We start from the raw sequence: 27,902 nt of genomic DNA, 5'->3' as shown, positions 1-27,902 counted from the left end.
AGACAAAGTGGTGCTAAGGAGACAGACGGGTTAGCAAAAGACAGTTGAGGAAGAGGTGGCGAGGGGGAAAGTGTTGAGAAATATAAATGAGACGAGGAGACAGATGAGAAAAAAAGAGTAGAAGAAGTGGGAGACAGCAGAGAGAGGTGTACAACAGACAGGTGAGAAAGTCACGGGAGAGAGGGAAATAACTGTGATCAGTGTGACTCAGTTAAGATAGAGGAGGAGATGGGATGACAAAGACAGCAACAGGTGAGAAAGACGGGTGTGAGAAATAATTTTAAAAAATCAGACAGTTGAAAAACAGACAACAGAGGGGAGGGTGACACTGGGCCAAAGGACATATTTGATTTAACTGTGGCCAAATGAAATGATGTCACTTCCGCTACCCTAGGCATTTTATGTGAATCGAGGTCAATGTCAGGGCCCAGCTGAAGTTAGCGTGCAGCTGGGTTTGAGGGATGATGGCTGGGCCACCATTTGCCCTGGGGTCATAGTGCACAGTTTTAAAAAGATACGGTGGTTGCAATTTCTAACAACCTATAGTCAGACATACAAACTTTTTTAGAAATCTAGATCTATTTCTGGAGGTGAACCTTAATCGAAAAATGGAAACTAACATCTAACACATACTGCACACGTCCGAAAGGCCAAGCACAGTCACCACTATTGACATGTGCAGAGCACAACTGGTGTTGGTGTTATTGGCTCAGGCCAGGCCTAGCACCCAGAGCCGCCTGAGTAAAGCCAAAGAACATTAGCATATAGTTTGGGTGGGACCAGGGTGGCACAGGACCTGTCTGTAAGCCAGGATCGGCATCCAAAGTCCACAGTGTGTTGTAAAATGTATAGAGCGAGAGGTTGGTGGGTTGAGGCTGGTGCCAGGCCTGGCCTGCTGCCGCGCCTTGTGTCCAGAGATCACTGCAACAGCCTAAAGCTGTGCACCGCTAGCTTGATAGGAGGAGACCTTGCCTTGGGCCAAAAGCATTCTGCACTTATCCATAGGGTTTGTGTGGCTTGATTGTGTCAGGGTGGGGTGGGGTGGGGTGGGGTGGGGTGTCGGGTAGAGCCATGGCCTGTTTGTAGTTAAGTCCCTTTGGTCAGGATTCACAGCTCATGCCTAAAGGTTCAGCACAGCTTCTCTGAATGAGACCAATTGCAGTATATCATACAAAGCCAATACTGTCACTGAAAAATCTTTGTTAGTGTTTACTTATTGTTACCTTTGCTAATATTACGTTTATATATAAAAACCTCAAATTCCATTTAGAGCAATATTATAACAGCAATACAAAACGTAAAAAAAAAATTCCCCAGGTATAGTAATCTGAGCAAACTGTACGTCCTACCCCCAATGTGATGCTTATAACCTCACACAAGACAACACCGATGATATCACAAATGATATCCCTGCACCGTCATGTCGTCCTTAATTCACTTATGAGGACCACGAGGTGGCAGGATTTACAAGTGCACCATGACTTGTAACTCAGTTATGATTCCTCTCACGGTCACTTCACCTACCTTCCCTCCCGTATAGAATCCTGCTGTATCTGCTTCCCCCTCCCCATTATCTCTCTTGCTCCATCCTGCCTTCCCTGCCGGCCAGACACCTAAAGCTGGCTTCCCATAATAATAAATGCACATTCTGACCAGAGACATCTGTGTGTTGAGGAATGCCATTCAATCCAAGAGTCCCTTTGCCAAGCTACCTCAAGTTTGGTGCCTCTTAACCTCTTCTCACTCCTTCGTTTACATCTCTCCTATCCCCCTTAGCACTTGGAGAAACCTTCAGGATGTCATGAAGCATTACACAGTTGTTTGCAGGACTACATTTGCAGTTTTCTAGTTAGGTGTTAAGGGTTTTTGGAGGGTGAACAGTCACACGAGACAAGATGGCGGATGCGATGCGGGCTGTGTAAGCAGCTCCTTTCCCCGGCTCCGCGTCTTTTGAAGAAAAGGGAGAGATTATGCTAACGGAGAGCTGAACGGAGGGCTGAATCTTTCAACGAATTCTTCATTATCGAGAACGAGAGTACTCACGTGATTATTAACTACAGTAAAGGAGTCTAAACCGGCGAACCCTCAGTCAGTGGTGACCCTCAGCGATCTCGGAGGTTATCGGATATCAGCGGCGTGTCTGACTTGGGCGCTCCATTACGGAGTTTACTGGCTGCCCGGCTTGCCGAATTCAGCTGCAACGGATGCTGCTTGATGCTCTCGATGTGCTCCGGTCCCGCGAACGCTTCATTCTGTGGCGTTTTCTAGGATTCGTAGCGGGAAGCCGGCTCCTGGTTTACCGAGGGAGAGAGAGCGGAAGCAACGTTCTACAAGGAGGTAGGAGAATGCCGCAGAAAACACAGAAACTGCATACGAAAGTCCAGACACGCAGCGTAAAGGTAAAACCGCCTGCAAGTGAGAAATTGTCCATAGTTAAAAATGCCGCAACTGACCCCTCACTTACAAAAATATATGAACTTACGGACAATAATGATGATGTGGGTAACGCTCCGGCAGATCCGACCAGCTTAGATACATTTATACCTGTACCTCAGTGTTCTTTAAAACAAAGTGCTTTACCAATTCATGGCTTTTTTGATAAAAAAGTATCAAAGCACACTGCAACAGTATCCTCAATGATTGCTATTACGGAGGCTACAGTTCTGAATGGAGACAATGTTACCTTGGGTGGCGGTTCTGTTGATGTTACAGACTCAACAGTGACAAGCTTGAATCTTAGGGGCCAGGACATTCAGAGTCTTATGACAGATGGAAGACAAGCCGAGGTACTGCAGGACATTACGTCCAGTGAGCCCTCTGCTGCCACAAATGCTAATTACGCTTTGGAAAACTCAAAGACCCAAGAGGCGCTGGAAAATTTTTACTCTCTCTCAGATCATTCATCTGATGAAAGTTTAAGTGGGAGAAGAGACTGGGCAGAGAATATGGAAGAAAACAGTCCCTCGGGGGAAGGAGAAGATGACGATGAAGATGAAGATGAAGATGCTGGTCAATCTTTCTTAATCTCACCCAATGATAGTATGGCTACTCTGAAGAAACGCAAGAAGAGGAGCACTCTTAATCTTGCGTCTAATAATTTAAAAAAAGTTGAAAATACTGTCCCTGTTCCTGCTTTCTTCGGTGAAAAGGGTTTGGTTGGTCAGACCGGGGCTGTATGCATAGAGAGGTCCGATTCTACTACAGACATGAACTCTCTGACTGAAACACCCCCTGAAATCACATTGTCAACTATCTATGACACTATGATGGCTCATCGGGCGGAGACCAAATCAGAAAATCTGCGCACTCAGGCTTCCTGTATAAAATTAAAAAATACGGTTCGTCGTGCAATTAAACTTTCCTCTGAAACAGCAGACAGAGTGACAGAAGCAGAGGCCCGTATCTTAGTATTAGAGGAAGAGATGAAATCCCAGAAGCAAGAACTTGAACTTGTCAAATGCCTTAAGGACGACCTTTCTTATAAACTGTCAGATCTTGGAAATCAGGCCCGTAGGAATAATCTGCGTTTCCTTGGAATTCCAGAAAAGAAAGAGGGAAATGACGCCAGACAGTTTGTGATTGGACTTCTAAATGAGGCCTTTCCGGATCTAACTGAGTGGGACTGGTCAAAAGAGATCCAAAGAGCTCATCGCTTCCCTTTTTCCATCAGGAAGCCACGGCAGGGTGAAGCTGAGTATCCCCGTGCAATCCTGGTCAGCTTTAATAATTTCTTGGCGAGAGAAGCCATTTCAACTCGAGCTAGACCGGATAAAAAAGCAACTGCCAAAGGATGCTCTTTTTTTGTTCGACCGGACTTTTGTCAGGCGACAGTGACCCAGCGTTGGCATTTAAGGCAGTTAATTTCGGATTTTCAGAAAAAGGGAGCCCTTGTCTATTTGCAGAACCCTGCTAAGTTAAAGACTATCTGGAAAAGCCAAACAAAATTCTTTTTTTCAGAGATCAAAGCAAAAGAATATTTAGATACTCTGTAATTTAAAGTTCTTCTATTTTTGCATAAGGGCTTATTTGTTTCATCTTATTTTTGTGAAGACTTATTGTGAACATTTACTCTCTTGGAGAACAGTACTTTTGATGTTTCTCCTTCTTCCTTTTTTTTTTTCCTTCCCCTTTTCTTTTTTTTTTTTTCTTAACTGACGCGGAGCTTGGTGAACGCAACGCCTCTTCTAGCAGGAACTGAGAGTTCCTGAGTCTCATATGGTGGGGGGGGGGATGGTGTGGGCCGAAGGTCTTGTACCTGGGGGTGGGGGGGGTCTCGGTGGTGGGGTTTGGGGTGTAAAGCAGCAAGAATGGTTGACCTAGATATCAGAAATGCACACAAAAATAAATTCCATGAGCAGAAATGTACTTATAAATATCTGTTAAGAATACAATATGGGGAGAAAATTAAAAATTTGTTCGTTAAATATTAATGGCCTGAATGACTATAGGAAGATTGGGGTCTTACGTCATTTGATTCACCTGCTGAATATTGATATTCTTTGTCTTCAAGAGACACACATTCCTTGGGGTAAGAGGGATCTGTTAAAAAGATTAGGTTTTGAGCTTTTAGTTTGTTCTAAACAAATGGGAACTACAAGAGGAACAGCCATTTTGATAAAACAAGGGATTGGGAAGTGTAGTAAAACGCTAGGTGACAAATGGGGTAGATGGGGAATTGCACAGATTTTTATAGATAAAGTAGAAATGACAGTTTGTTCATTATATGGTCCCAACTTAGATGACAAAGAAGTCTTTAATTTTGTTAATTGTGAATTAGCGAACTGGAATCAACCTTTAATTATATGTGGCGATTTTAATATTAACATTGTAGCAAACTGTAATATAAGAGATATTAGGTGTCACCAAGGACGGAAGGTTCAATCCTATAGGGCCCTCAGGAATTTAGTTTTGGGGAACGGTTTGATTGATGTTTGGAACAAACTTAGACCAACAGAACCAGGCTTTACCTACTATTCTGCACCGCATTGTAAATTTGTCCGTTTAGACTATTTCTTTATCTCTCCTAAGGTTTTTGATGATTTAAGCATAGAGGTCTTACCACAAATTATTTCTGACCACAATCCTATTGTTTTAAAGCTCTCAATCCCTTCTTTTGAGCATCACAATAAGAGGCAATGGTCATTTCAGAGAAACTTATTGCTAGATCAAGAATACCTATCCCATATGTACGGGACTATCAAAGATTTTTTTGCTAACAATAATGGATCTACATCGATACAGGTAGTCTGGGATACCTTTAAATCTGTCATTAGAGGCGAGACTTTGAGTTTCTCGCAACATCGCTTAAAGAAAAAAAAAGCTGAATTTATGGCTGCTCTGGATAAAATTACTTCTGCAGAAATAAATTTAGCTTCCTGTATTAGAAATGGTATTGGTATTCAAGAAGCACAGAAATCTGTAGCTGTGGAACGTTCGACTGTCTATTCTTTCCTGGCCGAACAAGTAGCGATAAAATATAAATTATTTAAAAAAGACTGTTATGAATTAAGTGAACAGACGGGTAGGACCTTAGCTCAAAGGCTGAAACAAAAAGCGGCCATCACGGAAATTCTCAAAATAAAAGACCAAGATGGTGTAATTCAGGAGTCCACTGTAGGCATATTAGGGGCATTCCGGGATTTTTACCAATCCTTATATAATAAATCAAATGATGGTACCAGTATAAGGAATGATGTGCTTAATTATTTCTCAAATCTAGGTAATCCCTCCTCTCTCACTAGTGATCAAGGTATAACACTAACTGCCCTTATAACATGGGAAGAGGTAGAGGAATCGATATTGAGTTTGGCTATTGGTAAAGCGATGGGCCCGGATCATATCCCTTTAGAATTTTATCGTACCTTCCGTAACATTTTGAAACTAGAATTATTAAAAGTCTTTCAAGAAGCTTTTGCAGGCAGACCTCCTCCTTCATGGTCATTAGCAACTATAGTTGTATTTAAAAAAAAAGGTAAAGATGCTCTGGATTTGGGGTCGTATAGACCAATTTCTCTACTAACCTGCGACAGCAAGATCTTTTCTAAGATATTAGCAAACCGACTGAAAGACTTTATGCCCAATTTAGTTATAAAAACCCAACATGGTTTTATTAAAAATAGAGACACAACGGACCATGTAAGAAGAATCATTACCCTCCTAGACTGGGCTCAGGCCTCGAGATCCCCAGTCGGCGTGGCGCTATTGGACGCTGAAAAAGCGTTTGATAGGGTCGACTGGGGATTTCTCTGGTCTGTCCTAGCCTGGAAGGGATTCCCAAGCAGATATATAACAGCCTTGAAAGCCCTATATATTGACCCTAAGGCGAGCATACGAATTGCTTCGGATATTTCAACAACATTCACAATAACGAGGGGGACAAGGCAGGGATGCCCTTGTTCCCCCTTGTTATTTGCATTATATATAGAACCATACTTAGAAAAAATTCTGCGAGATGATAATATCTCCCCTGCGACGATCCACCAAATTGAGTATAAGATTCTGGCTTATGCCGATGATGTCGCGATAGTGACCTCAGACATTAATCGAGCTTTTCCTAAGATTATTGAAATAGCTAGCGAATTTGGATCTTATTCTGGCTATAAATTAAATATCTCAAAAACACAGATGATTCACTCTACTGCTGGCGCGCCAACTGGTTTGCCATTGTCGAAGACGGCTTTGTATCTAGGTGTGATCCTGTCACCTAAAGTAGAAGATATTGTTGGGCTTAATCTTGATCCAGTACTTGCTGCTACGAATAGGTCCCTTGAGAGGTTGGATAATTTACATCTCTCTTTGTATGGTCGCGCTAATGTCGTTAAGATGCTTTTTCTTCCCAAATTTCTTTATTTTTTTCGGACTATACCATTATTTTTTCCATCCAGTTTCTTTATTAAATTAGATAGGATAACTTCTAGATTTCTATGGGGATATAAAAGAGCAAGGAAGTCTTTACTTAGTTGTACTCTACCCTCGCTTCGGGGTGGTTGGGGCATCCCTAATTTTCGTTTATATTACATGGCGATATCACTTAGACTAATGAGCAGCTTAATTTGAGAGGGGATAATTCTGGATGATTTTTTATATCCTTCAATTTACACAATGATTCTTGGTAGTCAAGCACAAAGATGCTTGGTCCGCTTTCTAGAACCAAGTTACTATAAGAAAACAAGGTTTAAGATAATGGAAACAGTCTTCCAATTATGGAAAATGTGCAAACGAAGACTTCATCTAGATAGTAACTTTAATTTTTATATGCCTTTATTTGATAACCCATCGCTGCCATTAATCTTTTCTGATTATACTATGCAGCGCTGGCAAAATTGTAATATTCGTCAAATTGGGGATCTCTTTCCTAATGAACAATTTATAACATTCTCTCATCTTCAACAACTGTATAACTTACCTAAATCAGATTTTTTTAAATACCTTCAAATACGTAGTTTCCTAAATTCAAAGAATTTAGTGAACTCTAACAAAATTAAGAAACATGAGGTATTAGAATGCTGCTTGAAACAAAAGAAAATTGGGGTGATCTATAAAGCAATGATTAAAGGCTTAGAAGATAACCTTGTATCTTGTAATGCAAAATGGCAAAAAGAGATGGGTATTGAAAATATAGACGTATTAGATACCTTAGTGCTGTCTAATCAAGTATTAATTAATGGATCGCTAAAGAGCCAGAGCTTTATGAGTACTTTCGATCTATATTATACTCCTGCCAAGTTATCAAAATGGAAAGGGAATACTGGAGATAAGTGTAACCGCTGTGGATGCATAGGTGCAAACTCTATACATATGTTCTTTTTATGTCCTAAACTATCTCAATTTATGTCTGATGTTCAACTGTTTCTAAACCAAATAATGAATATTCCCCTAATACTGTCTGCTGATCTTGTAATACTTGGCATTCAATTTAATCCAGCTCGGCCGTACACACGTGCGGAAGAGGGATTTCTGTTTATATCAATGTCTATTTTTAGATATTGTGTCACTTCGCATTGGCTTGATGCAGATCCCCCTTCATTTTCTCAATGGCAAATTAAATTGTTAAATATGTATCAATTAGAGAATGCTGTTTATCGCTTAAAGGGGACGAAAAAGAGGAACTTTGGCTCTAAACTTTGGGCTCCTATTCACGGATGGTTACAATGTTAAAGTATAATATGTACTTTATCTGATTTTCCTGTCATGCTGTATCTATGTTTTTGTATAACTAAATGGACAATAATGTGTCTGGTCAACTTTTACTTGCTGCTGTGAAAATCAATAAAAAAATAAAAAACAAATAAAAAAAAGGTGTTAAGGGTTTTTGTAAATAATGTTCATTGAAGTAAATTAGGCATAAGATACCATATGCTGAGGCTTTAGTTTGATTTGGTGTGACAGATCAGGACAGAAGAAAGGGTCTTTCAACACGGTAGCCCTGGCTGGAGGGCTCTGCACTAGTACTTGAGCTCTGAGTATAGAGGAAGCAGTATAGACAAATAAGCATCCCTGTACAAACCAATACAGACTCCATCAAGTGAATCTGAAAGCTGTATTGTGTCTAGGCCATATAGTGAAGGATTGGTGTAATATGTGTGGCTTTAAATGGGTCTCAACGGTTGAGCACCCATGAGCAGTACCTGGCATGCGCACTCTCGCAAGAGGATGCACTCTACAGTGGCCGCTAGCAGAACTGTTTGATCTGAAGGAAAAATGCGCAATTTCAATGGCTACATAGAACTATGTAGCGCAACAAGTGGAATTTATTGCAAGATTTTGCTACCCACGAAGAACAACAAGCACCAAGTTATAAGAAAGGAATCAACAAACCTCCCGCTGCGTTCCAGGTGAGCTTTATCCTAACTTTAAAGGTGTGCTAAGTTAAGATTTCACCCCTATCTTTCTAACTGGTCTTCTGCAAGCTACTTAATCATTAAGTGATAGTATTTCCTGTTTCAGTCCGAGGTCACAATCCTTTGCTTCCTGTAGGAGCACACCTCCTAGACATATAAAGACTAACCCTAGCATCTCTGATAGACGCGAGTGAAAACTGGCATGGGAGACTCAGAACCACAGTATACTAGTGCGTCTTGCACATGTACACTCGCCTCATCGGACATGCTGTTCCTCATACTGGAAACCCCATCTGGAGCATTATTCAGCTGTGTCTTGCTAAATTTGCGTCAAGCCCTGGAGATCACATATATATTGCACGGATTTTAATAGCCAGGTGGCGGAGCTCATCCCGAGGGATAGAATACAAAGGACGTACCCCTGACTGAGAAAACTGGCACCAACTGGACAGTTAAATCCATAACCAGACTACAGACAGTCAGGCGAGGAAGAACAGGTGGGAACTTTCAAAGGAAAACTAACTAAATGGCAGGATGGGGCACCCCTGGACCTTTGCATTTGAACACACCCTGTGAAATACAATCATTACCACCGCTACCCTTCACAGGCGAAGTTTTAGCAAAGCAGCGTGCCCTCAACCCCACCGAAAGACCTAGCAGAAAGCATCACATGATCACAGAACCTCAAGGAATGCTGGCCAACCCTATGGGTGGCAGACTACTACTTTCTCAACAGCACCGACGGACGCCTTCCGTTCTTGGCCTGCAGCTCTGCGGCTTCTTATGATGGCATCGCAGGCCTGGCCATCGCAATTCCTGCTGCCCCCACCCCCCAAGGCCTAACTCAGCTACAGAGTAAATGATCTTAAGGTCACTTCAGAAAATGCGTCCCATGAAAGTGTGGGGCTAACTAACTGGCTGTTTTCTATACTGCTCAGATTCGAATTTTCCACTTTCAAAGGGAACCTGAAGGCAGAGTGCACAGGGGCCATTCAGGACTGTAGTACAGACTTTATTTTTTACTTTAACACTCCCTTCAAACAAAAAGCTGCTTTCAATAGGGACGATTGGGTTTCCTCTGCAGCAACTGAGTACTCCACTGCTGAACACATGGCCTTTCTGAAGGTGCATTCTCTGGGGAGTAAAGTCACCTAAACACCCCATGTTTAAAATCAATGACCGTCAGTCCAGAGCTGGGGGAGCACCCTGTCCTGCCACCGAAACTTAGTGGATAGTTGGATACTCTTTTTGATGCGGATCAAATAGCCAGCTATTAGAAGAAGAAAGCACCCAGTTGTGGTGTGGCTTTGATCCCCTCCCATTTCCAGCCTGGATTTATTTAACTCACTTTGCTCCAGAAATTAGATTTCACTCTTCCATGTCCAGATGTGAAGCAGCGTTTTAAGTATCAACATAATCAGTGTAGCTCTGTGGCTCTACCTTGATCTCTATCTGCCCCTACGCCCTTTTTTGCTTTCCCTTTCTCCTCTTCTTTACATCACTCTCTTTCCATACCATCTCACCATACTAACTATATGTCAGCATGATTCCCGCTCTTCCACTCTCTCCTTCCACCCCCGCATCTCCTACCTCTTTCCTTCACTCCGCCCTCATTCTTCTATTTTTACCGTGTTCTTTTTCTCACCCTCCTCTATTCTCAGGGAAACTTCTTCACTCTGTCAAACTTTAGATTTTCGTACCTTTCTTTCCCCGCCAGTTTTTCTCCTTCACTCCCTTCTGCTCCCTCTCTTTCTACTGCTCTCTGCTTTCCCCACATTTTTAGGTCTTTTCCCCATATTCTTTTTCGTAAGACTTCAGTTTTTTCCTTCATATCCTGTGTAATCCTTATCCTTACTCTCTCATATCCTTGCTCCTCTTTCTACTGTTCTCCCCCTTTTATTCATTACCGTGCTTTCTCTCTCCTTCCTCTCATCTCGGCTCTACTGTGCTTCCTGTCGCGCCTTGAGGTTCTGTGTGTGGACTGCGCTTTGCAGGCCTCGCTAGCACGGTAATGAATAACACCCACACTGGTTGCTGTAGTGGGGTGGGAAGACCTCGAGCGGTCCCTGCCTACTTTATTTATAACGTAGGGCCAAGCCTGGTCCAACGGTGCAGTGACACAATATCCTGCGCACCCACCAGCAGAACAACAGAACTGCTGACCTTCCACATCCCATCTGAACTCAGTCCTTTGCAACAGTGTGTACGTGGTCATTCAGGTGGCATGCAAAGTCTTTGAGCTGTAGGCCTGGTTGAGGATTGGGCCTTAGGCGATATTGTGGATGTCAATCTCGGCCAGGTTGCTCTCGATAGGCTGTCAGGGAAGGTGCACTGGAAGTTGGAACGTCCTTGACTATTGTTAGAGGCCTGCAGGCTGGCTCTGTGCCGGGTATGGGGTTTTCTTCCCCCTAGGGCCAGCACTCGTCTTCTGCACCTTCATCTTCCGGAGTTCGGTCTTTTGGGGCCAACTCCACTTTCTTGCATCAAGAGATGTTCCGGGCCACAGTTTCCTGTCCTTTCGTGGCCGTTACCATATTTCTTCCACCCTTACCACTGTCCATAATCCTGGCTCGTATGGTGTCCTGAATTTTCATTCAGGCCTTCGGACCTTGAAGACGACTTGGTCCCCTGGCTGAAGGTCGCGATGCTTGGCCCCCTTTTGTGGCAGGCTGCTGCATTCCGCTGTTCCCTTCGCATGTGTGTCTTGTGCTCATCGTACGGAGGTGGTGTCCCACCCGGCCACACAAGGATGGTGTTTATGCACAGCCATTAAACATCAGCGTCCATGGTGCCTGTTGGTTGGAGCTGTGTGGTGTGCTCCTGTAGTCCTGTAGGAACAGTTGTAGGTGGTGCTCTGATTCAGCATGCTCGGCCACCGCAAACCGCATCGTTTTAGTGAGTGTCCTCATGAACCTTTCAATTTCCCCGTTGGCTTGTGGTCACTGGGGGGTGATGCAGCGATGTTGCACTCCATGATGTTTTCATGAAGTCACTGAAGTCCCCACCTTGGAAGGGTGGGCCATTGTCACTCTTGATTTCAGCGGGTCAGACAAATATTGCAAACACCTTTTCCAATATAGGAGCCACATGTGTGAATGCCGTTGAGCTGATAACTTTGACAATGGGATACTTAGAGTAGGTATCCATCATCGCTAGTGTGATCCGCCCATCGGGAAGCTCCCGAAGTCTATGTTCACTTTCTCCCAGGGGGCTTTGCATGATTCTTAATTTATTCTTGGTGCCAGTCTTTCTTGAGTGATAGTTAGTTGACATGCCGAGCACCGCCGTACTATTTCTTCCACCTGCTCCTCCAATCCGGGGAACCACACTTTCTCCTGAATTCTCGACTTCATCCTCATTGACCCCTGATGTCCTCTGTGGGCCAATTGTGTTTCTTGATGGTGCAGAGTCGCTGGGATGACAATGCGTGATACGCGTAGGATACCTTCTTGGGTTCATGCCTCTCCTACACATCTTCGTGAGGTACTCACGATCTTGCCCAGACCAGTTGTTGGCATTTTTCAGGAAGTTTTACCACGTGCCCCCTTGGACAGCATTCCGCACCTTGGCGAAGACTAGGTCTGCTTCAGCTGCTTCCATGACGTTGGCTGTCAGGGATCGGGGATACACTACTGCTGAGAGCATGTTGATGTGTGCCTCCATTGTTTCGACCTCTTGCACTTCACATTGGGCATCCATTGGTATCAGGTGGCGGGAAACGAAGCCGGCTGGCTTCTTTGCTCCGGGTCGGTAGATACCGCCATCAGGTATTGCTGCAGTTGGATGGCCCACTGTTCAATTCTGGCAGGTGGGTGCGGTACTGATCCCCAGAATAGGGGCACAAGCAACTGATGGTCAGTGACAACCTTGAAGGGCTGACCACTTATGTAGAGATGGAAATGCCGTCACGCCCACTCGATTGCTAAAGTTTCCCGCGCGCTTCAGTGGGAGAGAGGGCTTTACTGGCAAATGCCAAGGCTTCCCACCGCCCCGGCTCTTGTTCCTGGGCCAGCACTGCACCTAGGCCCACTGGCCTGGCATCCACTAGCAATTCAGTGTGCTTGTCCGGATTGAAGTACACCAGCGTGGTGTCAAGGAGAGCCCGCTTGATGCACTGGAATGCTGCTTCCTCGAGGTGACCCCAGCACCACTTGGTGTCTGTCCGAGACAAGGATCCCAGCGGTTCTGCAATGATGGCCGAGTCTGAGATGAATCTGTCACAGTACGTGGCCATCCCAAGAAAGTGTTGCACCTCAGACACGGTCGTGGGTGGCGGTGCTTGTTTTATCACTTGGAACTTTCAGGGGTCTACGTGTATACAAATCTGGTTGAAGATGTATCCGAAAAACTCTATTGTTTGTTGAAAGAACAGACATTTCTCTCGGTGCAGTGTGACACCATATTCTTGGAGATGCTTCAATGTGGCTCAGAGGTGCTTGTAGTGTTCGTCCGCCGTGGCTGAATGTATGAGAATGTCATCTCTGACATTTAGGATGCCTAGCAGTCCCGTTAAGATCTAACTTATGGCATTTTGAAATACCTCGGCTGTAGAGGAGATGTCAAAGTTGAGGCATTTATAGAAGCGCAACCCCAAGTGAGTGCTGAAGCTGGTTATGTGTGTGCTCTCTTACGCCAGGACTAGTTGGTGATACGTGGCGTTCCAGGAACCACCAGGAACCGTTGACGTCAGCTACGATTTCGTCCATGGTCGGTGTTCTGTGGCGTTCTCTCCGGATAGCTCTGTTCTGGATCCGCATGTCGATACATAGTCTTATCTTCCCCAGTTGTTTTGGCTTCTCGGCGATGACCATTGGAGAGACCCAGGGAGCTGGCCACGATACCTTTGCTATGATCCCTTGTTCTTCAAGCTTTTGCAGTTCGCGTTCCACCAGCGGTCGAAGGTGGAAAGGGATCTGACTGTCAGAGTGCCACTGGTGCTGCTGTTGGATCGATGTGCAGTTTTACAGGCAGATGTTTTATGCACCCCAGTGCTTCCAAAAGGTTCGGGAACTATGATTTAACTTCACGCTCCTCGCAAATGTCACTAGACCCAGGTCTTCTGCAGAATGGCTGATAATCAGCGTGTCTGCTTCTTAGTTGATGACATGTATTGTTGCTTTGATCTGGTTGTTCTCGGATTGAATGGGTACTGTCATCCGTATATGTTGGGGTAGAGGTGATTGGCTTCCATACGCTAATATTTTGGTGTTGGATGGTACTAGTAGTGGCCTGGGCCATAGGCAGTTGTATTGCTGTAGTATCCCCATGACATTCACGGAGGCCCCGGTGTTAATGACCGCCTCACTTCCGACCCTGCTACACGGATCGTGCATGTGGGTTGCAACCTTCGGCGCCTCTTCAGCTCTCTTGTAAACAAGATAAGGAACATTTCTTATTCCTCATCCTCTTGTGGCAATGAGTCTTCTACCCGGTAAGTCGATTGAAAGGCAGTTTTTGAGTCACCCTGGTGTGCGAGGGGGGTGCTTGACAGTTGGCGTACCATTTCCCTCAGTGGCTTGTTGCTTCGGGGCTCTCTTCTTTGGGCCTTCTTTCCACATACTGAGGCTAAGTGGTTAGGCATTCTGCAGTGGGAGCATGTCCGGCCTTGTGCGGGGCAATCATTGATCGGATGGTCTTCCCACCAGCTGAATCCGCATCTGTTCTTCTGGGGTTGGAATGGACGTCCTCTGGGCCCTTTCTCTCTTGTTCTTACTGCGTCTGCTCGCTTCGTCTTGATGACCACACCCTTGTCCGACGTTCGTATCAGCGCCAGGTCCATCTCGTCGGCTCTAGCAGCCGACAGGCCATGCAACCTCGCTAGGATTAGGATGTCATCCAGGTTTATGTTTGTTGCCCCTTCCCTGCATTAGCTGGGCGTGGATCTCCTCGGATTGTCCTCAGCTGTGCAGGTGCTTGCTAGCTCCAGTAGCCTGGCACAGAATGTGTCAATAGATGCGCCCTCTCACTGTCTGCCTTACGCAGTTTGAACCTCTCGAAACCCAAGTTGAATAGCGGGTCAAGGTCAGCCTTGAGTGGGCCTGCGTTTGGTAAGTGGTTGAATAGGAGGCAGATTTCATTCCCCGTGTAGTGTAAAAGTAGTGATCGTTTAACAGCGCCTTCGGCCTCTCATGTTAGTACAAAATAGTTGTCCAGGCACCCTACCAATGTTTTCCAGCTGGGGAATGCATTAGCAGGGTCAGCCAGCTCGCTGAATGTAGATAGTACATCCGTGAGGACGTGTTGCATGACGACGTGGCCGGGATGTTGGGAGGCATTCGTTTCATCCCCCATTCTGAGGTCCTTGCTGTTTTTCTCATCTGGTTGGGGGTGTGCGGTCTCTGGTCGTCCATTTCTTTTTTCTGTGCACTTGCTTCCTTTTCCGTTTAGTATTTGGGTGGTGAATTTCTGCTTTGTTCGAAATTCTGTTATGTACTTGTTTTTTATTCTAGCTGGTGAGTGCTTGACAAGGCCTTGAAAGCATGACTATCGCCTCATAAATTCAGCACTGGCCAATGCTTGTTTAAAATTGTGGTGTGAGCAGGCTGCAGCCTTAAACGGTACCTCCTACACACTCCTGTTGTTGGTCCCCACGGAGGCTCCTGGCAGGGGGTGACGCTCTGCAGCATGCAGCTCAAACTCCTGCCTCTTTTGTTAATCAGGGACTTGGCGCGTGGCAGGTCCTTGCCTTTTCGGCTCCCCGACGGCAGCTTGCGGTGCTGCAGCGCATAGGGTCAGCGGTTCCTCGCCAGCTTGCAGGCTCGCCGGGCTGCTGACTCACAAGCGGCTTCTGGTGTGGCTCCGGCTCCTCTGCACTGCAGGGCTCCACAGGAGAAGTGAATGACTTGCGGGCTCACCCCCCCCCCTTGTCGTCAGTGTCGGGCTCTGAGGTACTGTGTGTGGACTGCGCTTCACAGGTCGCATTAGCAGGGTAATGAGTAACACCCACACTGGTTGCTATAGTGGGGTGGTAAGACCATAAGCGGTCCCTGTCCATTTCATTTATAACCTCGGGCCACGCCTGGTCCGAGGGTGCAGGGTGACAATAGCAGACGTACCTGCGCAGAACAACAGGACTGCTGACCTTCAACACTTCCATTCTCACCTAGCCTCATTTTATCTTCCATCTCCTTTCTCCCATTACTTTGCTCTCTGCTTTACTCACAAATGTACAAGAAATGAACGCACAATGGGTACAGCTGCAGACAGCAAAAACCATTATGCATCTGAGTGTATTGAGATGGTTAAAATGGTCACAGTAGGTGGAACTAAGACACACCGATTACTCCAGCAGAAAAAGGGACAAAGGAAAATCTGGAGACAACGTATGGTCAGTGAGTAAAGAATGGGTAAAACTAGGGCCATCGTTCCTCATCTGCTGCTCTGTGGCAATGTCCTACATATCAGAGTCTTTTCTTGTGATCAGATGCAGGTCACATCTCATGTGAGCTAATTTTCTAGAATATCAGAGTCAGGTTATAAGTCATTACCACTGATGTCAATATGCAAATTAGTAAGTTTGAAACCTGAGGAATCTTACCTCTTTTTGATTAGAGAATATTGGCAAGTATGCCAATGAAGCAATGCAACACAGGAGAACAAACAGACAATGGGGCACCAAGGACAACACCCCCACCCAAAGACCAAGGATCCACCCACTCAACAACAACAACAAAAACCATAAAAGCTCACAAACAACACAGAGGACACAAAAGCAGACCCAGAACCCAAAGACATAGGGAGGAGTGGGCAAGCCCAACAAAAACGAGTGCACCGAAAAGAGTAAGGACATCTAAGTGGACTCAAGCAAGAAGCCCAAGACACCCCAATCTAAAGTACCTGAAAGCCAGGAAAGAGTGGGAACCCAACAGAAATCCCACAATTCAGCATGTAAGATCCTTGGAGGGGGACAAGTGCCAAAACCACAGATGCCGGACCGCAGATACCTCAAGCAAAACAGTTAGAAAAGGGCTAGAAGCCGGAAGCATCAGCTGAAGGCAAACCAAGAAAACATGAGCATTGTGAGGTGAAACCCTTCTTTCTGTCAGCTCCAGTGGGTCCATCGGCTGAAACAAGAAGGACATTTGTATAAAACATTATAGCAAGAGGTGTTCTCTAGGTGCTCTAGGCTCATAAATATTGTGGTGGGTCCAGTGGAGGCATAACTTGAGGTAAAGGCTGACTGGGAGGGACAAAGGTTTTTTTTTTTTTAATAGAGGTCGTGTGTCTGCGGAGGTGGAATCCACTTCACTATTCAAGTTCTTGGATGAGGGAGGAGAGAGAGAAGGAAATCCATAATGCAGAGAATGGCACAAACATACAGTGGCAATATGGTACACAGCCTATCCGATACGGGTCATCAGCATGTTTTTAATCAATTGGCTAAATATTTACCGAATTCCATCAGGTTCACGATGAAGGAAAACCTCTTTAAGCGATTGGTAAATTTCCAGGATGTGGTATGATTGTAATATTTTTTTTTGTTTAACCACAAATCATGATGGGAGACAGCCAGGATCAAAACATTAAAGTATTGTAATTTTCTTATGTGTTTCAACAAAACCAGCCTCGGATGTTGATATAGCACACTCATCCATAAAGAACTAATGTTTCATCCCATAATTAGCTATTATGCCAAATCTGGGCGTATTTAAAAATGGCTCTCAATGCGGTGCTTTATCTTTAGCAGTTAATCACTCAAGTCTCAAGAAAAGGTTATAATTATTCTGAGCCTTAGGTGAGAAAATTACAGAGACCGCCATCATCAAGAGTACAAAAGGAAACCCACGCTGATCCTCCAGGTTTCCAGCCTCAGATTATGACCTTCAAACACCTGCAGTTGATGATGGAGATTATTCTGAAGTCTCAGGTTTGAATAAACCCCACCCAGCCCAAGGAGACAACTGCCTTAGACAACTCCGCGAGCTGAACATTCGGGTGGCCCACTGCACGTAGACCACTAACCATCTACACTGTACTACAGACACTTCCCAAGGGGTATGTGGGAGGCACAAGCAAGAAGGAAAAAAAGAAATGAAGGGAAGCAAGGCCCGGGTAACGCTCATGAAACAAACACGCTGTATATTGCAATGACAGAATCTTTCTGTAGTGGTGTTAGAGATGTTGAGACTCTGATACCAGCCCAATGACCTCTTTTACATACTTCCATCTGGGAGGTGCAGGTTTGTATGTTTGCACACAAACCTGTACACAATGCAACTTTCTTTTAAGACAAATGGTAATCGCTACTTGATTCCTCAAGCCCCTTGCATAGCTTATACCAGAGGCAGACACATTAACTAATACAATCAGAGTTTCGTCTAGTGTGTTTCAAGTATTTCAAGACCTCCACAATTGCAAACACGATTTGCAAAAATCTACTTGAACAAAGATTTTGGGTAAAGAAGGCAAACTCAGTTAACACCAATAATGAAACCTTCAATCCTTGCTTTTCAGTTGCCATTCCATATCGTCCCTTCTGGTAGTTCGGGCACACATTCAACTATGCCCTCGTCCCAAGAGCCTTCGTGATACAAGCAGCTCTTCAACTCAGCTTCGAGACACCACATTTTGATTGCATTATTAAGGCAATTTGATTTAAAAACATGCCAGAACCGAACATGCCAGAACCGACCAATGAGATAAAACAATAACTATATAATTCACTTTACAGTGAGTTAAATTATCTGCTCCTGGGGACCACGGAGTTACTAAAACATCTTAATAATCCCACCTAAATAGCGCACAAACATTCATCTCGGAAGTAAAAGTTGTATATTGATCTGTAAATTTAGAACTCATTATGTGCATCTCAATCAAAAACAGGCACAGTCAGTAATGAATTGTTCTCCAAGAACTTCTCAGGAAGAAAATGTACAAAGCTAGTATATTAGAGTAAAAGCAGCTAAGGTTACAATAAGCTAGTTTTTCTGGGAAAGATTTTGCCCTGGTTACACACACAGGAGGTGTGCTCCTACAGGAAGCAAACGATTTTGACCTCAGTCTGAAACAGGAAATACTATCACTTAATGATTAGGTAGCATACAGAAGACGAGTAACAAAGATAGGGGTGAAATCTTAACTTACCACATCTTTAAAGTGATCTTATGATAAGGTTTGGGATGAACAATATTTCAGAAATTCTCTGACCAGCTGAGACAACAGTGATTCCCAGGAGAGTTCTAGCCTTTATACATCCAGGGGGAAGAGTGACAGAAATAGAATGCACTAGGGGTAGCAAATAGATTGGCCAGAGGATAATCCCAGGTGCTGGATGATCCATTGAGTAATAAATGCGTTTAGCGTCTACTAAAAGATGATGGGCCGGCGGAGAATGGGAACCCTACTTTCTTGTCTTCTGGAAAATACAATGGTGACCAAATAAAGTTTGCAGCCTCCGAATAACCAAGGACATTAGTAAAGCTCATTGTAGGAAGAGGTGGTCTTCTAGGTGGGGCTATGCTTATAAATATTGCGTTGGCTTGTGGATTTTCTGACAACAGCATTATTGGTGATGCAGGTAGGCAGTTTGATGTGCTTAGGAGATTTTAAGATTGTAGTATCTTGCAGCGGTCAAAGTGGAAGTCTTGCCAAGACCTTTGGGGTTTGGTGAGCATCAGGAATGCTTTGCCCCTCCCCCCCCATCAGTGACTTGACCCACACTCCTCCTCGCCTCCTGCCATCTGGTTGGTGGTCAGGGAACACACTGCCTACAGCCACGGCAGAAGAGAGAAGTCATCAGGCATGAGAACCCCCCTGGGTTTCTGTAACAACCACAGCAAGAGCCCTCCAGTGCTTTCATGTTCCTGGTGGGGTTTTCAGGGATGCAGACATGTTTGGCGGGTGTCAGGCCTGTGTCAGGAACCATGCTGGCTCATCAATGGGGGCATTGGTGCCCACCCACCTGCTGTGAACTGCTACGCATTGCCCATACTCAAGACAATGCTCAGCAGTCTGAGCCAGCACTTCATCAAATCACAATCTAGTCAGACTGTGTTTTCATGCAAGCTGCATGTGAACAAGCCAGTGCCATATTCTGGCTACGATCCTGCATATGGGAGGACTGAGCCACAATCATACGTCATAAGACTGCTGTGCTAGTATACCAATCATCTGGGAGAGATTAGGTTTAAGATGTTGGCAGAATTGGCCAGGATATTGCACAACTGCCTGGACTATCAGAGTTCAAATTAGGTATAGTAGCTCCTAGGTCTAGTGAATGCAGTAACCAGCTAGAAGTCCAAGGCGCCCAAAGATACAGATGGCTGGAGGTTAAATCCTCAAGTGCTTACAGTGCTAATGGACAGAAAGGTCTTTGCTAGAGGCATCAGTTTGTATCCAAATTAAATGTACATCTGCTGGAAATTATCAAGAGGTGCTCTGCCCCACTCAGGCACATGCACTGGATGCACTGTATATTTTACCAAATGGTCACAATCCCAAATATGGTTCTTAAAAATAGGAAATAAGTAGTAACGTTACTAAGGATGACTTCATTTTGAACAATGAATGCATCGTTTCCAGTTCTATTGGAGGTATCCTAGAATTCCCCAGTCCTTCAAAAATGTACTTCACGTCTCTAAAGTATCCAGTGGGAGCTGCAGAAGATCTATTTCAGTTCACTCTGAGGAGGATTTCAGTTCTATTATGTCATTTATTAATTTATATGGTTTTTATCAACCACAAATCACGTTTTTCTAATCATCTAAAATTGTGAACGGTTGCAGTTTGTATGTATATAAGCTAACCATGACACATCTTTGACATAAAATGAACTATTAATGGATTTTCATCGAAGAAACATTTTGCTCAACTGCTGCTCTACTATTCTAGTTACTTTGATCAGGTGGATTATTCAAAGAGAGGATCATTACTTTCAAGTTTGTGGTGCATAATCAAAAAGGAAAATTATTTCTAAATAGGTCCTGGTGAGTGGTGCAAGTGTTAAGAGCACCCTCAATATGGTGGATTGGTCAGTTAAGTCTGTGTTCAAGAATTTCTATTTTAGACCCAATTGCTTGGTTGGTAGTGAGCAAAATTTAAATGACGTAGTACTTGCCTCCATTCTCAATAGAGAATGCAATTGTCCTAGTTAAAGTGAAGTACAGTCTAGATTCTATAAGGGACTTGGATGTGACCATTATCCCATCCTACGTTAGTGATGGTTAGATATGTCTGTAAGAACAGGCCATTGAGCTATGTTGATATAGATTAAAAGACCCATTCTTATGTTATTATATCCAGTATGAAGTTTGAAGGGAATTGGCACCAAGCTGGGGATGTCTACTGTAAAGTTAGTGGAGACTTGGAGTGCTTATCATTTTAGCTTAATGATGGAAGAGTGCTGTGGAGATACACAGAAAGAGCTTTTGCTCTGTTGGCCAGAGAGAGAGACTGGTAACCGAGAGAATGCAGACAGACTTGTATCTGAGGGAAGGAGACTACTGTCAATGGACATCACATGTTTTGGAATCTTAACTTTAGACCATTTCTCCCATGGGATTCCTGGGAAACATTGTGTTTTGCTAATAGATAAAAGATTAACTGCTGCTAGTGGTTAAGTGGGGTCAAGGCATATTACTCGTCTCCGTGTTTTTAACAGATGAATGCTATCCTCAATCTCAAGTAGTAATATTTGTATTCTATTTCAAATAGACCTGTACATTGTATCACCTAAATGATATGCATTTTCCCCTCCAGCCATAGACTCTGTAATTTAAGCATCTCCTCTAGCTCCTGAACATCCCACCCACTGCCTTTTGGCTAGATTTGCACTATAGAAATACCATACAGAAGCATACACAAGGAACAGATTTTGTTAATATTTTCAATAATTTGACCAGTTCCCGAGAAAAAGCTTTCAAACATTAAGTAGGCTGTCAGAAAGGTCTAGTTTGAACATTGAAGTTCCTTTAATAAGACTGCTCTCTAAATATTCAATGATATAAACCAAACATGCAGGCAATTCAGAGTGCCTCACGTCTTACCATACTACTGTTGAGATTCTTGCCCACTCTGCAGAAGGTGTGTGGTGGAGTTTCCCCTTTGCTTGGGATGATGATGCAGATATCAGTGACAGCTAGGGAGTTCTGGATCATGTTTTCCGAAGCTCGTCGGTAGGTGATGTATACTCTCTGGGAAGATGTGCTGCCACTGATATTTGCTGAACGGCCATAAGGTGTACTTTGAATGATCTCACAGCCCTGCTTTAATCTCTCTTTGCCTTCGTACAGCACCCTACATACAAAAAATAAGCAAACAATAAAGACATTAGTTTAGTTGCACTGAGAACACCCGGAGCAGACTGAGGAGTCTGCTACGTGGAGAAATAATTACACATGTATACAATAGATACATGTTTTGCGGTGCTGGGTAACTTTTACCAATGCCCTATGGCCTAATGTAACAAGACATCAAAGACCCACTATTTCATGGCTTTATTAACGGTGCTAGATCCCCAAATTACTACAACATCATCAGTGCCCCAATGCTGAAAACGTTAAACCGTTTGGCAGTAAATTCCCGAATGGGGTTTAAAACAGCTACATCGATGAAAGAGTTTAAGCAGTAAATCCTAACAGAGAATAAGCTTCTATTTTTGGTAACTTCCAACCTAACTATTACTATAACTATTACTAAAAAAATAGCTAGAGGCTAGAGAGGCTTGGCTCAGGTCTGCCTTTGTAACCTGGCAGTGCAGTTTTAAACTGCAAATCGACCTTTGGAAATAAACCCTTATGACAGGCCTAAATAAGTCACCCCTAGGTAGGCACTATTGCCAATAAGGCAGTGTGCATGGTATTTAAAAGAATAGCATGTAAAAGATTAATGGTACACAAGTCCTTACAGTGAAAAGGCCCCAAAAGCTATACTGTATCTTGGAAATGGGACTAGCTGGGGAAAAAATGTAAAAGTATTTGTAATAGTGATTAAAAATCCAATTCAATAATGAAGTCAGATTTTTTATAAATATAACAAAAAAAAATCCTTTTAGAAAGTTACTTTTTCCTGCCAAAAATCTTTGGCGGGCCATTTGCATTTGTTATCCCACTGCTGTCAGCCAGTAATTAGCATCTGAATAGGTGTGAACTGGTGTCAAATGCCTCCAAGGAGCAAACAATAGGCTGACCTGAATGGGCAGAGATGCACTCTCTTTACCTAATACAATATTCAGGCCAGGCTTCATTTCTTTTGAAGTGTAATTGTGAAATCCCACTTTAATGTCCCATCCTGCTTGACAGGTCTGCTAGGTTTTACATATGACACTTGGTGCACACTTCAAAGAGGCCTCCCTTGTGATAGGCAACTGTTAACTGACACTTGAGAAGGGCCCTTCTTTTGTCCCCCCCAGGCAGACAGGCTCCATTCAAAGTAGTTCTCATTTTGCTATAACAGTATTAAAGTCTGCTTGACCGGCCTGCTATATTTACATCCAATACTTGGAATGCACTTCAAAGGATGCCAAAATAATTACTGTGCATCCACTGTTTGGCTGCTGACTACTCAGCATTCGTTTCACCAGACTTCGGTTCCAGAACCTGCCTGAAACTGGATTTTAGTGTTAGATGTGGGAAACACTAGATTTAACATAATACACTCCCATCACACACCTCCAGCCCTTAGAGCCAAAGTTAAGTGTGGACAAAGACTTTCGCCATCTTGAAAATGCACAATATTGGGTTGGGTCTGAACCAAAAACATTTACCTCATTTTGTTAGGGCATCCAGAGTTCAATCCCACCCACTAGCTCAGGCCACACATAAATGTGACATCTCCAAGCACCCATTTCAGAACGCTCATGGACCTGTGGAAGATCAGAAGTGGACTGAACCTGCCTAGGAGACCTGTACCCAGGGCAATGAAGTGGACTCCAAGAATCATAAGGCTGAACTCCTGTTAAAGCTATTGCCCTGGGGCTTTAGAAGTGTACTCAGGTGGATTAGGATTGAAAGGACTAAGTCAGAAGGTAAAATATTTGAGCAGGACGAACCTGGTTAGTGTATCAGTCCGGCGTTCCTTCGTGGCTAGTGTCAAATTGTGCCTAAGTCGTGTTCTGCTGCCACCATTGACTATCGCTAGCACTTTGTGCTTCTTGGCCTATTTTGCCTTAAAACTTTAAGAACTCAGTCTCCGGTTCCACTTGTTGAACTTTTGTCATTTTGCTGTCACTTTGTTTATTAGATTGTACTGCATTTTTCTAGTTCATTCTGGGATTTGTATTGCTTTGTATTTCAATTTTACTGCATAAATACTTTACACATTGTTTCTCATTGTCACTCCTGTCTGCTCTGTGCCATAACACCATGGGGTTGAGCTCAGGTTAAGTTAGTGACTTTAAGGGCTCACGCCCGGACAAGGGTTGTGGTTATTTGAGGTGGGTATTCAGCCCCCTCAATTAAAACCCCAATATCTTATATTTGCCATTTATTTTCCATACAACTTGGAACTGCAACAAATGCTCTGCAATGTGATGCTTTGAGCAGCCCAGGGAGCAGATTGGCTGCCAAGACAGAGGTGATATCTCCTCTCCAGTCACTCAAAGTTAACCTTCTGCCTTAAATGCTGCCTAACTACGTGCTGCAGCCTGTCCCTTCCCTAGAACCATAAATGCCTTTTTGTATGCCAGAGCCTAGGCTCATGCAACACAGGAAAGACTGGGGATATTAGAAAACCAACCCAATAAAGCTTGCTCTTTATTTAAACCTAACAAAAAGATTCTTGCTGCTGTGCTTTGATAGATGACATAGGATAGGTAAAGAGCAGCACCAAGAGCACATAGGGGCAGGGATTTGAGGTGATTGCTAGATATGGAAAGAGAACAAGATACCAAATGCACTCCCATATAGTATGGTAAAAGAAAAGAGTAGTTCCCTGATGTGAGCAGTGGAAGGATACAAGTTAACCCAATCAAAATGATGGTAAAGAAGCTATGCTTCGGATAGGGACTCGGAGGGGGGATTGGGGGGGCAAAAGGAGAGAAAGGAAAGCATTTGAAAACAAAGCCTCATCTAAGTATTGGGATTGTACATAATAGGTCTGTAACAGCTGGCAGTAGGTGAACCTAAAAGAAGGGTATGAAACTCATGGTCAACGCAGAAATAATAATTTGAGCAGCAATTACAGAAGGAAAAATTAGAATTTACAGGAATCAGACTACAATTAAATTGATTCAATTTTGCACCTGGATAGGGATTTTATAAAAGAAGGACAGACCATCTTAATTGTCTGCCTCGTTCACTGTGAGGTGAAGTTTGCTTGATAAAGTATCCAAAGTTACACAAGCAAGCATATGTGTGATATGTTGCTGAGTGGTCTGTGCTCTTTCTTAAGAAACTAGATAAGCTACTGCTTTCATCTTTCATGCCCAGTCACAATACATTCTGTGGAAAGGTCCCAGTCTGCTACAGTTATCATGCTGGCAGTTTTTAAGTCCTCTGCCCAGAGGTATGTGTGCCCCCCTTCCCTATGAACCATGACAAAATATTGCTCCCGAGAACCTCCTGATGTTCCCTTTTTATCAGTTTAGGACATATCTGTAATTATAAGATTCCTATCATAATTCACCAGGGACCTAATTTTCTTTAATCAGAGACTTGACAACCTCACTTTGCTTTCTCTCAGAACAAATCATCCTATGAGAATGTCTTAAGCCTGAATTATTAGATTTTCCTGTATTTGTCTGATCCATTTGTGTTTGGTTTTATGCTTTAGGTATCGCTGGGTAGAAAGAGACAGGACCACTAAGTGGTCCCAAAAACTGGGACAACTACACTTTTCCTTAGCAGGCCTTTCCATCATTTCAGTTAGGTTATTATGCTGATTAGGACAGCATGTTTGGTTTGACACGGAGGATGTTAATTGGGTGAGCCTTTTTCGGGATGCCGTTGCCTTCATTACTCGCTTTCTGGAACCTGTGGTTCAGCCTTTCTAATTTTGCCATCAAATCAATGTTATTACTCAACCAGGCAGGTGATCTCCATCTTCTGTGATTTTCCAAGCAACAATAGGTGATTACATAACATCGGACCAATGTGATGCAGAGGTTAACAAGACCTTTAAGACTTTACCTACAAGTTGGCCAGAGTGGAAAAAGTCCACAGCACATTTTCTTGATCTCCAATCCAATCAAGGCAATTCTGACTTCTTTCCCTGATTATGGACAATGTTTGGATACCCTTTTCTAACTACAGTGCTATTGCAGTCTCTGATGTTCACACCATAAATACCCCTGTTTTTTTTTTTAGAAGAAAGGTAACCATAAAGTTGAAAAATATCAAGTACGTTGAAATTCAGCATTCCTTCACACTAGAGGATGGTTTCTGAAATTTGGATCAACTGGTCTATAGCCTACTTGACACATTTGCTATAGATTACATTCAACTCCTGATATCCAGAGCCTTAAAACAATTAAACCAGGAAAACAATCATAGAATGAATGGTTCAGTAGTTTAACAATACCAATACTTGAGCAAAGGTAGAAGCAAATCCAGCACACATCGTTCCACACTGTCCACCTCCACAGAGAATAAGAGTGTATATGGTGCAGTGCAGAAAAAAGGAAGGTACAACACCACATAAAAAAACATTCTTATCTTACCTCATGATGACAACTTCTTGTTTAAATTAAGAAAAAACAAAAAAACACACTGCATGCTTTCCATTCGCTATCTTAGAACTCATCAGGGTCAAGGTAGAGCTCAGTTTTAAACAGAGAATGAGCCAGGTAGATACAAATCAGGGACTCCCTCCAGAGTGTGCACACTTCCAATGGCTGCAGTTGAGATGACAAAGGTGAACTTTAAGTAGGGACGTTGTGGAGTGCAAAGCCCTGGATTGTTTAGTATGCACAAGAGTGGCATGCTGAGGTCAAACCATTACCTTGCTAGATCCTACTCAATCTGTGTTTTAATTGTTCCATAAATTTCACAGTTCTGTGCCCCAGCAAGGAGTGAGAAGCGGCTTTAGTTTTTCGCAGCCTACAAAATAAAAACTATCTGCCTCTGGCTCCTTGCAGGGGCACAGGGGTTAAAATATGTTTCAGCAATGAGCCAGACGCTGTTTAGAATTTTTTCTATAGCCTAGTAGAAAATTAAAAAGGCATCTGGCTCCTTGCTGGGGCACAGACCTTCGGTTTTGTAACACAGCAAGGATTCAAGTGCTGTTTGGATTTTATTTTCTTAGCCTAAGAAAAAATCCAAACCACATCCAGCTCTTTGCCAGGACACAGACATGTTCTGGCTCTTCCTGGACAGTCATACCTCCTGCAGGCTCCTTCCCTCTCTCATCAGGCAGATTGGCTTCTTAGCACATCAGCTCAGATGTCCAGCGTCTTCCAGCAAGACAAGAATTCAGGTGATGTCCACTCAGCCCTGCAAAGCTGGCTGTCAAGCAGACATCATCTTTGGTCGAACAGCAATCATCTGAGTTTGCTGTGAAGCACTAACTTCCTTGGTCATAATCGAAAGCGGAATTAGAACAAGAGAGTCAGTGGTTCTCACATTTATAGAGTAAAAGCAGACAGGAGACATGGCTCCACTGCCTATATTTTCAGAAGTGGTTTAGGTTCTTCCAAATGTGCTTTCCAGGCTCTCTAGACACAGCCTTTGGGTAGAGTGATGCTCCTCACAGCTAGGTAGTCTCAATCCTGGAGTAGCTACAAGAGTGGTGTGCATCACACTATCATCAGCCGCAATGAAGAGTGATCAGGGGAAAGATAAGAGGTTGCCATAACTTAAGCGGTCCTTTTCATCTTGACAACAGAGACTACAGTCCCACCTGTCACCCTCATCATCTACCAAACGGCAGAGCTACAAGAAAACTAATATACAGCTCCTCTTAGCAAAAAGAATTTTTACAGGAGCCTAGTCTCCTCTCAGCTCATTCCTTTGTCTAGGTCTACTCCCTCCAGCTTTATGATTGTCAATAATACAGTTGCACTATTGGTTAGAAGAACATCACCCCCATATTGTTGCCTAAGCCCAGGGCAGACACATCTATAATGGACAGTGCTTAATTTGTAATAGAATGAGTGTCTGTACCAAAAGCTCTGCTCTGGTGATGCTATGA

General features: G+C 43.7%; 1 protein-coding gene across 1 annotated transcript in view; it reads right to left on the bottom strand.

Moving 5' to 3' along the window:
- DENND4A (DENN domain containing 4A) overlaps nucleotides 1–27,902 on the bottom strand; it is an 811,018-nt gene that overhangs the window by 398,631 nt on the left and 384,485 nt on the right. The window contains exon 8 of the mRNA XM_085644632.1: nucleotides 21,824–22,073. Within this exon, the coding sequence (XP_085500758.1) occupies nucleotides 21,824–22,073 (250 nt within the window). The remainder of the gene's footprint in view (nucleotides 1–21,823; nucleotides 22,074–27,902) is intronic.

Source organism: Triturus cristatus, chromosome 3_1 (assembly GCF_964204655.1).
Source record: "Triturus cristatus chromosome 3_1, aTriCri1.1, whole genome shotgun sequence".
Classification (NCBI taxonomy): Eukaryota; Metazoa; Chordata; class Amphibia; order Caudata; family Salamandridae; genus Triturus; species Triturus cristatus.
This window is presented reverse-complemented; position numbering and strand designations above follow the sequence as displayed.